We start from the raw sequence: 16,645 nt of genomic DNA, 5'->3' as shown, positions 1-16,645 counted from the left end.
TGAAGGGTACTGTTCACATTGGGCAAAAGTAATTTCAATACTCCAGTAATTAGTTATGAATCTGCTATATTAATTTCCATTTTCCAATTTCCTCTGGCTGCCCCTAGAATTTTATATTGAAATATCCAATCGAAAGTTAGCAAATCTTGCTTGCATGAACTTTTCCCTCATTCCATTCATATCCATAACTTGGGTTACTAGATTGAAACTGTAATTTTACCTTTTTCCCTAGGCACCCCCAACAATATGTTTCCTTTTGCACTGGTTTTAAAATTAGGATAGGCAAGTCAGATATGGAAATCCCACCCATGGATCAGACTTTGTAGACAAGAACCAGAGTTTGCAGAACCACATTTCTGCTTACCAAGTCTGACCCTTGGGTAGGATTTCCATTTCAGACACCAATACATGTTATGAATTATTTATCTCTCATTTCTCTGCATGAAATAGTCTTGGGAAATAAAGCTAGTGGTATTGGTTTTTATATATCTTCAGAAATAATATTTTCTGAGAGTTTTAAGTGGGTTGAAAAAGCTTACCAATTTGAGTTTACATTGAAGATTCTGTTGCAGACATGTTTATAGGCTGGCAAAATTGATGTTTTGAGACTTAACATGCAAGAAACAGTGTAGTCATTCATGACATGATAAGCAAAATGACTTCATGTAAAATGTCACTGAGTGCACTAATGTGAGATAGGATTTTCTGAGATGAGCAAATTTTCACATGTAAAGGAATGAGAGAAAATGTGTATCCTTTTTCTGATTGTGCTGACGTTGACGTTGGCAATGTTAAGTTGCTGTATTAAAGGTTTTGAAAGAACCATACAAGTCAGTTGCTGTATTTAACTGAAACTTTCCTAATATATTACTATTAATGTGTAAAGTTAGTACCTGATGAGTTCCTATCTTACAAGTTCAAATAGGGGCCCCGAGTGGCCGAGTGGTCTAAAGCGCTCACCGTTCCGGATCACTGCCATCTCACCTCTGTCTGCGTGAGTTCGAGTCCAAGGCTCGGCTAACGTGGGAAAGCCTGCCAGTAGCTTCTCGTGGGTCGGTGGTTCTTCCCTGGGTTTTCCAGGGTTCTTCCTCCACCAGTTATACTGGCCGCCATGTATAGCCTATCTTGTGCTGAAAAATGGCGTTAAACCCTAGAACAACAACAACAACAACAACAAGTTCAAATAAAAATAGCTTTGCCATCTTAACGTTGTTAATGCCACAAATACACTGAACAGTTTGGAACATGTTTTCTCTTTTTATTCACAGACAGGAACGGGTAAGACGTTGGCCTTCCTTCTGCCTGCTTTTATTCACATTGATGGTCAACCAGTGTAAGTAATGCAATGATATGCATGAATTATTTCTCATCATTATGTCTGTACCATTGCAGATAAATTACAATTTGTCCTATGTATCCATCTGTCTGTCATTTGAGATGAGTCTACACCATTGAGATGGTGATCATAATTTGGTAGATTGAACACAAAATGTTTTGGGTCCTGGATGTTGCATCAAAGGGCTCTATTATCACAGATGTACACTACTTTCGTGATTTGATTTGGATAAAAAATACTCACTGTGATCAAAATATAAGATTTCTTATCAGAAGTTAATGATTTCACAACGTTGATTCCAAACTTAGGCACACTTGTCATATATCATGTTTGGCAAATGGGATTGACACCTGTCTCTGCATTATAAACGGGATTGTGTGTTATCCAGGCATGCTAAAGCAAGGGATTGGTGTATAGTAAAGACTTCTAAAACTGAACTTCCTTTTGGAGCAAATAAAATTGTTTTTAAAGTGTTTTAGTGATGTTGACTAAATTAAGATTGATTAATTATCATTTTGCATACAAGTAAATGTTTTTATATTCTGGTAAAACATCACTGTTTAAAATTAATATATTTGATGATCAGATCTTGGTTGTATCTGTGTGCATGTCTGTGGTGGGTTTTATTTTTCTTTGTTTGGCTTTAGGTTGTGGAAAGAACATTGGCTATCCACATGCTCAGGTTTGGCATAATGTAGATCTCTTTCATGTAAAACTGATATTTAAGAGCCAAATTTCTTAAGGTTTTATTGGTAGATGGGTTTTGGTTTCATGAGTTCAAATTGATTAAAATTTAAAGGAAAAATTTCCAGGCTAGAAGCATTATTCAGTTTCAAGTTTGTTTTGGTTTACTGAGGTTTCTGTCTTTGGAGGTTTTACAGGATTAAATTATTGGAATCATGCTCATAAACTGAACTCCTGTGTACACCAGTTTATTGAGTGGGAACATGGTATGATGTTCCATCAGGCTCAATAAGTGACGTCAGATTAATCAAGAAAATTAAGGTCATAGTGGACTATCCCTTTTTATGTGTATTTGACTTACCAATGTCTTGCATAATGTTAACGCCCAAGCAGACTATTTGCCATTCACATATGTACGCAAAATATGAATCATGGATTCCCAAGCAGGAATTGCAATTTTTTTTTTGTGTTCTACCAAGATGAAGATGATGATTTGGCTCTCCATTGATGCATGGATAGATTTGAGTCATGGAAATTTGGCATGCATGAGGTTTCTGATGAATGCAATATGTGCATAAATTATGTTTACTGTACATGACATCAACCTAATTGGAACTTTTAACTCACCTGGCCTTAAGGTTTAACTAGCTTATGGTGTGGCTTTGTATCCTGTGTTGTCCATCAGTTGCTGTTTTCAGCTTCTTTTTAAAAACCATAGCACCAATTTTAACTAAGTGCTACAGAGAGTTTTGTAGTATGATGGCCTTTCTATGATCTTTTGAATAGAATTAGACCAAGTATGACAGCATTCTGGCAATAAGGTCTTTCCTTTAAATGTTACCCAGTCATAATACATATGGACAGACCCTTCCCTCTCAGGCATACAAATATGTTTGACATGTATTTTGGCCACTGAAATGCTACAATGTCATCTGTTTGCCAGTGTGAATGTTAGACAAGAGTGGTCTCCCATTTGATAGAGGGAATGACACCAATTCTTGTCAATTATCAATTACTGCATCTGTTCATGCTTGGAAGCGTGCTCTTTCTGGCTGAAGACAATCATGTTATATCTGTATAAATTTTATAATGCTGACCATACCAAACTACTAATTGACTATGAAATGCAAAATCAAGGACTTTGGTATTGTCAGCAGTGTTTCACTCTCACTGCAGCAAACATATATGACTTTTTTTGGCCCCATCTGGACCATTAGTAGATGTTTTATCAACAAAGACAAATCCCAGTATGATAGTTTCTGCCTGCCCCTCTGGCAACTTGTACCCATCCCAGCTGCACAAAACTTATTTATTTCATTTTGTTTTATAATCTCAAACTTGATTGCCACCAAGCGGTCCCTAATATTGTCACCTTTGTATTTCAAACCTGACAGAACTTCAAGACTAATACAGCGTCCATATTTGCATGGGCAAGTATGTAGTGTTCACACAACAGGGCTTGATTTGACCTGATGAGACCTATACTAGCAGCACTACATTTCCAGGACTTTCAGCAGCATCATTATACACAGCTTACTCTTCCCATGGATTTGTGGGACTGAAATGTTTTCTCTAACCTGCATCTATGCATAAACCCACTGCAAGTATCTTGTTTGAAACTTTGAAGATACTTCATGTATGTTAAGAGTCTGGAGTAATTGCTAACTCCTTGATAAGGCCACAAAACTCCTTTCTTTTACTTGTTCTTTTAGATTATTATCATTGGGGTACATGTTTGAAGAAGAAACCAATCTTTTAGAGTAAGATGTTTCTTTGTTAATACTCGTCAGATTTGTCTAAGTTGGACACATTTTCTCAGCTCCTTAGCACAGTTCTGTTTATGGAGGTGCATAAACATCTGCACCAGTGGTAACTAACAATTAATAGGATTTATTGACAGTCCCTATATCGAAATGGAGACCACTCTAGTCTGAGCTATTTAACTGCTCTTGCATTTGGTAATTAGACAGATATCAGCTAGGTGAGTATTCTCGAGCTTAGGCTTCCTATTTTGCTGTCTTTTAAAATGTGTACAAAGTAAATCTTTGCTTCTATGTGATCTTGTAGACCACGTGAAGAGAGAGGTGGTCCAAATGTTCTGGTTCTCTCACCAACAAGGGAGCTTGCACAGCAGATCGAGATGGAGGTGAAGAAATTTAATTACAAAGGAATCAAAAGGTGAGTTGTACAGTCATATATTTGTGTCCGTTTGTCTTTTAGTGAGACGGTTTGCCCATGTGAAAAAGCTATACTTGAGACACATTTTCATCATTAGTGCATTTGGTCACAGTATGGAAGGCATTACTCTTCTTATGATTGTCTTGTTTTTCTGTAGTCCTTTAGCAGTTCTGACTTTTAAAAAATGACTTTATTTGCTTATTAACAAAAGTTTGTTTGCAACAAAGATTTTGTTGCATGCTAAAGTTTTCATGCACTAATGTAGAAAATACTGTTTTATGGTTATACACAAGAAATGATCCTTATCAGAAAATGATACTTTCAGGATCAGAATATTTTGGCAAGAACAAGCAAAAAGTATTATTCCTGCCTTCAAATTCTGATCCTAGGGTTGGATCCTCATATCTGATATCAACACAGATGATGAGAAGTCATTGGTAGAACCTCAAGCATGTGACATTTAATATTATATATGCCAACCCCCATCAATGAAATAATTGGTTACCAACTGTAATTTATTGGTTCCTGACACTTTTTGGCAGGACCAGTCAAATGAAAGGAAAAATAGCCAGTTATTATACAGTTATAGAGCATAAAAACAAGGGTGTCATCTTTTAGGTTGCTGCTAAATTATCAAATTGTTTTAAAATCGAGGTCATCTTGTTAGTGTTTGCAAAAGGTAAATTGTTTAAGTTACGTAATGAGTATGTATCCACCACACAACACATTTTATAGAGAGGCTGAAGTTGGGGGGTGGGGTGGAGAATAAAACTTGGGTTCAGAAAAGTTTTGTGACTCAGAACAAAATGACTTTGTTTGTCCTCTGGCAGTTTCTGTAGTATAAAAAACAAAAAGTGTCATCATTTTAAGGTTAAAATAAAAATTGTTCATCCACATATGTGACCCATGGCTATAGCTCTTGGGTAATGTAACATGCGTCAGTAGTTTAACAATATATTGACTATCACAGTAGTAAGTCATAAAGGTGATAAATGATTTTGAAATAAAAAAACTGTTTATCATTCTGAAGTTTCATAAGCCTATTATTTGAAGTAACTCGATGTTCGTCATCCAGCCTATACACCCCGCAAATGTCTAATTTATGTTTTATCTGAGGTTATACTCCAGATATGCTGTAAAAGTGAAAATGAATACTTGAATTTTATTACAGTCTTTTTATATGCCATGACATGACTTTTTGCATCCATGTCCAGTTGACTGCTGTAAATTTAGTTGGCACTTAGTCCATTAGATACTGAAGGTCAGAGCTTACAACAAGGTCCAAATGTTAGTTTATGGGAGAGCATAAAAAAGCAGTATGAAGTTACTGCAGACCTGCCAACCCTAACAAGATTGTCTCAGTAAGGCAGCTGATTTTTTTCCCTTAAGTTTGACAAATTTTCAGTAAGGTGCAACAAAATATCATGTACTGCTATTGTCAAGTTGGAAAAATTGTATTTAAAAAGTTTGGTATTCCAAACTGATACATCGACTGTAAACATTATTTTCATCTAAAAAATTTGTAAAGTACACATACACCTTATTTACCTCTAGCACAGCTGCACAGACTTCAGTTCCAAACCCTATGCAGCTTGATGACTTGTGCTATTTCTCAACTTTATGTAATTCTTGGAATATTTTTTCTTCATTTCACATGATGGCAGTCGTATTGCCAGCCATGTGACATACTTAAATTGACAAGTGTTGTCCAATAAACATAATTGTGCCCCTTCCTGCTTATATTCAGAACAATCTGAATATTCCTTTTTATTCTTCTGTACTGATTATTCAAACTTTTTAAAGAGACTTAATTGTTCCTTTCGTTTTTAGCCAGTATCAATAGCTGGATGCCATTTATTTTAAAAATTCTCTAAATAACCGTTTGATCCTGCAGTCACTTCTCATGGAATAATATATGCAGTTTAAAGTGTGCGAGGTACTACTATAAAGTTATTCTGGTTCTCTAATTCCACTAAAACTTATTTGAAGCCTGGATCCAAATCAAACACTGATGAGCCAGTTATCAGGATTTTACTGCAACATTCATATTTCCATAGTTTTTCTTTTATTTCCTAGTCCAGATTTTAAGGGTCATTTTCGTAAGGGTTGGCAGGTCTATTACTGTAGGGATAAATGATCATCAGAATATAATTGATGATACACCTTTTGATAATCAGTTTGTGATTTTCATTCCAATCCTGTTCCTAAGCACAGGTGGACAATTCATCATATAACCTCAAAAAAGATGAATAGTTGTGTATTATTATTTGATTTTCTTTAGTGATAGGACCACTAATTAATTTCCCATGGGACTTATTGTAACTATGTTGAGAAATAAATAATTTCTGCATTGGATTTGCATACAAACCAACTGTTTCTCTTCAGCCTTGAAAAATGTGTTCTGCTGCAATATTTAGCCTCATGCTGTTAAACTGGTGGATCCCCCTGTTTTGCACCAAGCGACAGTCTGTTACAAAGAGTTTATGCTATTTCATCGAAGGAAATTAAACAGAAGATATCCAAATAACAGGAAATAGTTTGTTACCAGCTAATGTACTTCGATTGAAGTTTATGATTTCAAGAATGCAAAAGTCTTTAATTCCATTTACTAACCAATGGATGCATCTCAAAATATTTAGTACTTTATTTTTTATTCCCCCTCAGTAGGCTGGTTGTCTGGCTGTAAAATAATTGGTGGTCCAATACCTTGAACCCAATCTGTTGATTGTCTGAAATTAAATATTGCCCACCCCTTTTTAGCACTACTTGTGATAGAATAATTTATTGGATAGCCTGTTTTCTGTTGTCTGTCATCCATCTATCAGCACAAATTTAATATTGCTACTCCTCTTAAATTACTGGGAACATTGCCATGAAACTTTGTACATATAGTCATCTTATGGTATAGTTGGTGTCAAAGGAAAATGGTACTGCTCGGACATCCACTATAGCCACCACAATGGCCATCTTGAATATCTTGTTATTGCTACTTCTCCATAATGTATAGTCTTATCAGCATGATCACTATAAGACCTGGTTGGTCCTAACTTAAAATGGTACCCATCAGACATCCAGTATGGCTACCATGGCAGCTGTCTCAAAAATTGTTGTCATCCTTTCTTCTGCATGAAAAGACATTGATATGGGGTTTTCACTAAAGACTTCATATGATGTCCAGTTGATCGTAAATTAAAATAGTGCCTCTTGAATGTCAGAAAAATGGCTGTCACACTAGCCATCTTGAAAGTTTTGTTATTGTTACTTCTGCTTGGATGGTCGTATCATTATGTAAATTTTGCTAAAAGACTTCTTATGATATCTTGTTGGTCCTAATAAAATGGTGTCAAATATAAAAACATTAAAACAACTTTTGTCACAAAAACAACTCATTGGAATTTGACCAAATTTAAGAAAAAGCAATGTGGCACAAAGGGCTTTCATACAAATGATGCCAATCCACCCTTATATATGATCACCATTGATTTTTTGAAAAGGGCAAAAAAGAAAAAGCAACTTCTCAAGAATCACTTGAGAGAATTGGATCAGAGTTGAAAGATCCTGGCATGAAGAGCTTCAGTTTTGAGCAAATTATGCTGATCCGCAATCAAATATGGCTGCCCTTTGTGAATATTAAAAACCTTTAAATGACTTCTTTACAGAAGCATTTGAAAACAACTTAACCAAATTTTACCGCATGCTGGCATGAAGACCTCTCGGAGTTGTACAAGATTATGCTGATCCATTATCGTATGGCTGCCATTACTAAATACAGAAATGTCTATAAACCACTACTTTCAAGGCACTGAACAGAATTTGACCATATTAACAAAAAAAAGCATCTTGACATGAAGGGGTTTAAATTGTTTAATGGTGCTCAAAAACGTTTGAGTAACTAAAAAGAACTGGAGTGGGAATTTGATTAAATCTGACCAACTGCATCCTGCTAAGAACAGGTTTCAAGTTTGTACAAATGATGTTGAAATGCCATTACTAACCATTGAAAGCAACACTTGGGGTAACTTCTCATCACCAACTGCTGAACAGAATTGAACCAGATTTGATGGAAAATAGTCAGGCCTAAAACCTTTAAATTTGCACAAATAACATTCACTTTGGTCATTGTTGCGAGAATAAAAATTGAAAAAACTTTAAAGGATTTCTTCACAAAGACCGATAGGAATTAGAAATTTATAGAATTTTGGAGGAAAAATATACCATGCAGTGTAAGACAGCTTCATATTGCGCAGATGATGGTGATCTGCCATCTAGTATCTCTGTCATGATTTCAGAAAATATTAAAATCATTGAACGTTAGAAAGGTTTCATACTTACTCACTTGTTTTGATAGGTATATATCAGCTAGGTGAGTAATCTCATGCTGACTTGAGCCTCTTGTTCCTTCTTTTGTAGTGTGTGTGTCTATGGAGGTGGAGATCGAAGAGCACAGATTAATGTAGTAACAAAAGGAGTTGAGATAATTGTGGCTACACCGGGTCGTCTCAATGATCTTGTGATGAACAAAATTGTCAGTGTTAAATCAGTCACCTATCTCGTAAGTCTTAAAAGTTTTCTGCTATTATTAGATCCAAACATGTTAATTTGATTAATTCCTCGCTATTAAAAAAGTCACTATATTCAACTTGAATGTTAAACTTCAATTTTCTTTTTTTTTCTTCATTAATCTTAATTATTACTTTCTTATGAGAATTATACTTGGTTCATTCCATGCATATAATTCTGAATTTCTGAATAAGAAATGAAAATACAGATTGAATTCATGATCGGTAATAGAAATTGTACGTCGGTAAACTTGAAATATCTATATCTTAGATGATAGTTTTAGGACAGAAACTTCATATGAATGTTATCTAATCTTTTAATGGTGTAAATTGTGACTTCTACTTTATGTACAAACTTAAGAGTCAAGTCCAGCTGCAGTTACCCAGATCTATGGTTGCATAGTGTGCTGGCAGATCTGGGTCTATGAAGTTTACAAGGAGTAATCAGTAGAACAAACCCTTATCTGCCATAGCATTATGTGATGGTATGTTGTTTCAGTTGGGCTTGACTTTTAAGTGAGTATAGATGGTAGGTCACTTGTACCAAACCTGATACCTGAGTATCTGAAAACTGTTTCAATTAAATATACATTACCATGACACATCTTATATACACATCTTATATACATCATCAAGCATAACTATGTTACCATGACCCATCTTATATACATCACCAAATATAACTATGTTACCATGAGCCACTTTATATAGACCATCAAGCATAACTACATTACCATGTCCCACCTTATATACATCACCAACCATAACTATGTTACCATGACCCACCTTATATACATCACCAAACATAACTATGTTACCATGATCCACTTTATATAGACCATAAAGCATAACTACGTTTCCATGACCCACCTTATATACTTTTCCAAACATAACTATGTTACCATGACCCACCTTATATACATCACAAGGCATAACTATGTTACCATAATCCACTTTATATACATCACCAAGCATAACTGTGTTACCATAACCCACCCAGTATACATCATCAAGAATAACTATGTTGCCATAACAAGCCTTATATACATCACCAAGCATAACTATGTTGCCATAATCCACCTTGGAGTGTATGGGATGAATTTATTTGTGTTTTAATTTTCACACTTAAATATAAAAAATTTAACTTCATGGAAATTCAGAAGTTGGGTATATCAGATAATGGTAAATTAAAATCTGCACAATTAAACGTGGACATTTTTTTCAGATCATAAAGTTGAATATTTGACAACACAAATTTCTCTGTTTGCATTATATTAAATTGATACAACTGCCATGAGCTACTTGGAGCAAATGTATCATTCAACAACTTTTATGAATTCTGTGCCTATTAAACATAACTGCAACTGTAGTGTTGCTCACGATGCTGTTTTGTGATTTTCATGTGTGTCATATCACTAGAAATTGTTGCTCATGATGTTGCTGTGTAATTTTTATGTCATGTCACTGTTCATGGTGTTGCTATGTAATATTTACATGTCACTGCTAATAGTTGTTCATGATGTTGCTGTGTCCTGCATCATGTCATTGATAGTTGATTCATGCTCTTGCTGTGTGCTTTTGTCAGTTGCTGATAATGATGTATGGTATTTATGTGACATGTCGCACTGTTGTTATTTGTGATGTTTGTGTGTCATCAGTTTTGTTGCATAACATTATGACGCTGTTAAAAATTACGTAAACAAAAAAGAATACATGGCATCATAGTATTCATATTACACAACATTTACTTTGGGCTTTTCCATTTAAAGATATTGGAAGGCAGTTTTAAAAAAAAGATATGCCAGGGTACTTTGATTTCATAGAGTTCATATTAAAATGATAAGAAAATTCTAAATTGCATCTGTGGGTGAGTACCCCACTTTAAAAGTGCCTTCCCTGGGTCCCATGTATGTTTTATTCAGACAGCCCTTATTAGGAGATATGCTTTATCTTCCATACAGTATTTTTTTTGAAAGGGGGTAATGCTGTCCCAAATGTATTCAAAAATGGAAAGATTAATTTTTCTTTCTATACAGCCACCATCAAATGCATTATACCAGGTTGTAAAAAAAAAAACTTTTACCAAGCTTTGTAACAACCATTTAAATTATGAAGCAGAAAACTAGAAGTTATTACTTCATAGCACCAGAAAGGAACTCCTTCTTTATTCATGCACCCTTGTGTGCATTGACAGTATTTAACAATGGTGTCAGTATAGGTCTGTTACTTATTTCATGAGATTTTTTATTATTTGTATAACTATTTATGATTAGAAGAATTGAACTTTGTATTTTATAGGATTCATGAAGTTATAAAGCTTGAAAATTGAATACACAATATGCATGAATGGCTTTCAGTCTACTGTAATTACTCATGCGGTTTTTAATTGATTTTTAAGCTTCCAGACTTATTGGATCCTTTCAAATATGTTGAATTCTTAGATGATGTCCTCCATACATTTTTATTGGTCATCTGTTCCACTATCTATTGTAACAGTATTTTGTATATAGCTTGAATTTGTGATAAGAAGAACACTATCAGTTACAGGAGTCAAAGATCAAGGTCACTGCAGCTGAAACAAGAAATATAGTTTCTGCACAATAATATTAGTTCTACAGTACAGATTGTGAGCAAACTTTATGTATGGCTTTCACTTAGAGTAAGAAAATAATCATTTGGTTTTGGGGTCATTAGTTGAAGGTCATGGTCGCTGATTCAAAGAAGAAAAATGGTTAAGCTTTAATTCTATAGCACAGACTTATTGAAGTTTGTCGATGACTTAGTGCAGAGTAGAAAGCTATAGATTTTGGGTTCAGAAGGTCAGTGATCTTTTTGATTGGAAAACATGGTTTGTGCACAAACGTTTCAGTTTTTGACAATATACCTTCACGAAAGTTTGTGGATTACACTTTGGGGGGAAATCCCGCACTCCCAAAAAAAACTATCAGTCAGGACTTGTCATTACAGGCTTTGCCCCAAAGTAGACACCAACCCCTACAAGAAAAAGAGGTTTCGTGCACTAAATGAGGTGAAAAATAAAAAAAAAGGCTATTTAAAAATATACTTTTACTCTAATACAGATGTGCCAATCAGTCATTAAATTTCTAAATTGTGCAATGATTGAAAATTAAAATAATCGAAGAAGTGATCATTTCTGATATCACTGGTTGCTGTGCTCAATCTGCCTCTATTGACCACACCGGTGGCTTAAGTGGTTAGAGTAACTGCCTCAGATGCGATAGGTCACAGGTTTAAAGCCCAGCTGAGTTGTTCAAAGACTTATGAAAATGGTACTAACATCTGCCTTGCTTGGTGCTCAGCATTAGGAGGTTAGTGTTAGGACTAGTTGGCCTGGTGTCAGGATAATGGATCTGGGTGGGACATGATGCTGTGTGTTGTTGTTGTTGTTGTTGTTGTAGGGTTTAATGCCATTTTTCAGCACGCGATAGGCTATACATGGCGGCCAGTATTAATGGTGGAGGAAGAACCCAGGAAAAGCCTGGAAAGAACCACCGACATACGAGAAGCTACTGGCAAGCTTTCTCACATATCCACATTGGCTGAATCCGAGACTCGAACCCACACAGACAGAGGTGAGATGGCAGTGATCCGTAACGAAGAGTGCTTTAGACCACTCTGCCACTCGGGGCCCCGATGCTGTGTGTCTGCAGCATGATGCTCCATTGCTAGACTTTACTATAAACTGCCACATTGCAGACATCATAGTGATGTGACTGAAAAATTATTAAAGCTACATTTACCATCTAAATCACACACACATGTGCACACACATAAAATATTAAGGTAACTTCCTTCTCTGTTTTCAGTGTTTTATTAACATTTTTTACTGAAGTAGAATTTGTAGTTATTGCAATTTTTGTATGTCATGTGCTTCCAATCACATGATATAAACATGAAACAGCACCATTTGCAGTTAGAAAGGCAGCCAAGCTTGACTAAGTTGATATAACCAATTTCTTCAATGCTCAGGATGTTATGATTAAAATGACCATAGAGATGATGAATCAAGTGAACAAGCAGGTTAAACCTTGTAAAGCTACACCAATCAAACAAAAAGCATAACTTCTGATATCTTGTTTTATTTTGTAATGAAAGTTGACCACCATGATCACACCATTGGCCCATTTTTCCAGGGTAGTGGCCATTTTCCCAGACCTATATGAAACACACTGAAGAAAGAAGTCTTTTCATTTTATGTTAAAAGAAATAAATTGAAAGGTATAGGTTACTTTGACTGGTGAACACTTGTGGAGGGCTCACACTTAAAGTAAGGAAGAGGTCTATGGATTTGGGGTGAAAAGGTCAAAGATCTAAATCATTGTGAACTGAAGAAAAATTGATTTTGCATCATAACTTTTGTTCTAGATTAAGTTTGTAGACCAAACTTTGTAGTTGCCTTGCACTTACAATAATAAAGAAACCTATAGATTTTGGTGTCATAGTCCAAGGTCATGGTCAGACTAGAAAGAAAATGGCTTCAGCACAGTAAGTTTGGTTGAAGATGCATGCCTTGACCAAATGCCACAATCTTTTGATTCTTAATAAGAAGACACCCATGCCTTGCTAATGCTTATGTAGAGTGCTCCTAAACACTGGATGGGAGTGCTGATCATGTTACTTGTTCATTTTTTGTTTTAATGATAAAAGAAAACTCAGTTTTAGGATTGATTTCTTTTAGGTGCTGGATGAGGCAGATCGTATGCTGGACATGGGTTTTGAGCCTGAAATAAAGAAGATTTTATTAGATATACGTCCAGATAGACAGACTGTGATGACAAGGTAGATTATGGGAAACGTAATAATTTCTTCTTTCCATCATCTTTCATTTACCTAAGCAGTCTTTTAAAATATGCCTGATCTTGAAGAAATCTTGTTAGGGACTAGTTTTACGTAAGAAAACAAGAAATTCATGTTGTCATGCTTAAAAGAAATGTGTTTTTTTCTTCAGAATATGTTATAAAAAAATAATGAACAGTAATTGAGATACCAAGACATAAGTCAGCATACATCTTAATTTGGGTCATTTTATATTGAAAATGTACTCTTAATCAGACAAGTTATTTTATATTGAAATAAGACCACTTAAACCAACAGGTCATTTTATTTTCAAACAGTACATTTAATCAGATAAGTAAGTTCAGTTTGAAATAAGGCTACTCTACTGACAGGTCAAAATATCTGAAAACTGCAATTAATGTGACATGTCATTTTATATTGAAATAAAACCACTTAAATCAAAATCATATTATTTTTACAAAAGTACACTTAATCTTATAGATTCTTTATTGAAAAAAGTGCATCTGATTGTATAGTAATAGATTTTATGTGTCAAAAGAGCATGTTATTCTGAAATCCATTATTATAATGAGAAAGTATTGTATTGTGTACTTCATTGTAAGGTAGTATACTCTATGCTGTCATGGACATCATTATAATGAGAGAGTACTGTATTGTGTACTTCATTATAAGGTAGTATACTCTTATGCTGTCATGGACATCGTTATAATGAGAGAGTACTGTATTGTGTACTTCATTATAAGGTAGTATACTCTTTGATGTCATGGACATCATTATAATGAGAGTACTGTATTGTGTACTTCATTATAAGGTAGTATAATCTATGCTGTCATGGACATCATTATAATAAGAGAGTTCTGTATTGTGTACTTCATTATAAGGTAGTATACTCTATGCTGTCATGGACATCATTATAATAAGAGTACTATACTTTTGGTTTCTCTTACTGTAAGCTCATTTTTGTTATCAGTGCTACTTGGCCACCTGCAGTCCGTTGCTTAGGGGAAAGCTACCTGAAAAATCCAATACAGCTCTTTGTAGGATCTCTTGATTTAGCGGTAAGTATAGATATGTAGAAAGGTTTTTATTTCTACTGGTCATAGACCAGGTTTTTATTTCTACTGGTCATAGACCAGGTTTTTATTTCTGCTGGTCATGGACCAGGTTTTTATTTCTACTGGTCATAGACCAGGTTTTTATTTCTACTGGTCATGGACCAGGTTTTTATTTCTACTGGTCATAGACCAGGTTTTTATTTCTACTGGTCATAGACCAGGTTTTTATTTCTACTGGTCATAGACAAGGTTTTTATTTCTACTGGTCATGGACCAGGTTTTTATTTCTACTGGTCATAGACCAGGTTTTTATTTCTACTGGTCATAGACCAGGTTTTTATTTCTACTGGTCATAGACAAGGTTTTTATTTCTACTGGTCATGGACCAGGTTTTTATTTCTACTGGTCATAGACCACGTTTTTATTTCTACTGGTCATGGACCAGGTTTTTATTTCTACTGGTCATAGACCAGCTTTTTATTTCTACTGGTCATGGACCAGGTTTTTATTTCTACTGGTCATAGACCAGAAGAATGTATGAGTTTGCCTGATGTCCATCGTCAGTCTTACGACTTCCCAAAGTTTAGTTTGTCATAAGGAAAATGGTACAAAAAGCTACTTTCTCTTTGACCCTCCTGTAAGTCCTTGTCTATTTTGCAGGTGAGATCCATCTGAAAGGGTGACTTTTCAGTGAGTCATAGTTGTACTTTGGCAAAATAAACAAGGCTAACTGGATAGGTTAAAAAATATCATCAGAACCAACATAAAATACAATTATATTATTGAGTGGAAAATGTCACACATAAATTGACAACTTACCATTTGTCCTAATTAAATCTGTTGAGATCCATAATTCTTGACATTTTATATCTATTTATTATGATAAATCCATAAGTTCATTTATAGGTCACATACTTGAACAAAGATAGTTTACAATGATCCAATTCACAATATTCTATATATGTTAATTCAGTTCACCTTACAAATAAACAATGAATGTTAGGTGCACATTTTTTTTATTCACAGTATCCTATAAATGTCACTGTCTAATGTCATCTGGTACAAAATCCAATGATTTTCCTCATTGTTTGATAAAGTTATGAAATCCTCCACCATCATCTAGTTGTTACAAATCGTCATTATGTAGTCATTGTAAATATCGTTCAACTCCATTTCCTCAGCTTGACTTGTTATATGCAGTTGTTTACATATGGCTGAGCTTGGGGTCTGTAAGTACCGTATATACTCGTGTATAAGCCTGTTCGCATATAAGCCGACCCCGCAAACTGAATTGGTAAAACTGTTATAAAGTGCATGACCTGCGTATAAGCTGACCCATAATTTCTAGACTACCGGTACATCATAAGATGCACAAAGTGAGTTCTGAATACGTTTATTTCGGCAAATAACATTATTAAATAAAATGAAAGTAAGAAAGCTAATTTATATGTTGAAATAACAATTCTAAAGTGTTAAGTCTTAATGGAAATTTAATTAATCATCATTCTAAAATCATGAATTATAAAAGTTCTATCACTTTTAGAATCCTTCAAAATCTGGCTCTGTATCAGACTTGCCAAACAGTTCACGAAACTCAGCTTCTATTATGGGCATGCTTTCATCATATACAGCGTCATTGTCATCATGGTCATCCGATAGTGTGATTCAATTGATCAAAATATGATTGGTTTCAGCGTGGACATTATTCAAGTATTGTGACAGTTTATAACTTTGAGCAGAAACCATGTCCACTACCATATCTCATTAAACAATACATCTGAGAGTCGGCATGTATCAGTAAAGTCAGTGGCATTGTGCAACAAAACACACCTATCAGAGATCTCGGAAACGCTTAATTACACGTATCTGGACGCATGTTATCGGTGTGCGGCAAATTTCAAAGACTTGCCAGGTCCTGCTTCAGCCACCTGCTTTGTGGGAAAATGTGATGATTAATTAGCTATGCTGATATTTACAGTGACAGAATTCAGTGACTGAAAGACCCTTTATGTACA

General features: G+C 34.9%; 1 protein-coding gene across 1 annotated transcript in view; it reads left to right on the top strand.

The window, feature by feature from the left end:
- Positions 1–16,645, top strand: part of LOC149806734 (putative ATP-dependent RNA helicase DDX53) — a 75,004-nt gene that overhangs the window by 32,020 nt on the left and 26,339 nt on the right. Inside the window, exons 9-13 of the mRNA XM_089956987.1 lie at positions 1,269–1,333; positions 4,088–4,198; positions 8,609–8,750; positions 13,457–13,557; positions 14,546–14,633. Of these exons, the coding sequence (XP_089813113.1) occupies positions 1,269–1,333; positions 4,088–4,198; positions 8,609–8,750; positions 13,457–13,557; positions 14,546–14,633 (507 nt within the window). The remainder of the gene's footprint in view (positions 1–1,268; positions 1,334–4,087; positions 4,199–8,608; positions 8,751–13,456; positions 13,558–14,545; positions 14,634–16,645) is intronic.

This window comes from Sinohyriopsis cumingii, chromosome 1, assembly GCF_028554795.1.
Source record: "Sinohyriopsis cumingii isolate HCF-2022 chromosome 1, ASM2855479v2, whole genome shotgun sequence".
In the NCBI taxonomy this organism is placed as follows: domain Eukaryota; kingdom Metazoa; phylum Mollusca; class Bivalvia; order Unionida; family Unionidae; genus Sinohyriopsis; species Sinohyriopsis cumingii.
The sequence above is the reverse complement of the archived record's forward strand: the minus strand, read 5'-3'. Positions and strand labels throughout refer to the sequence as shown.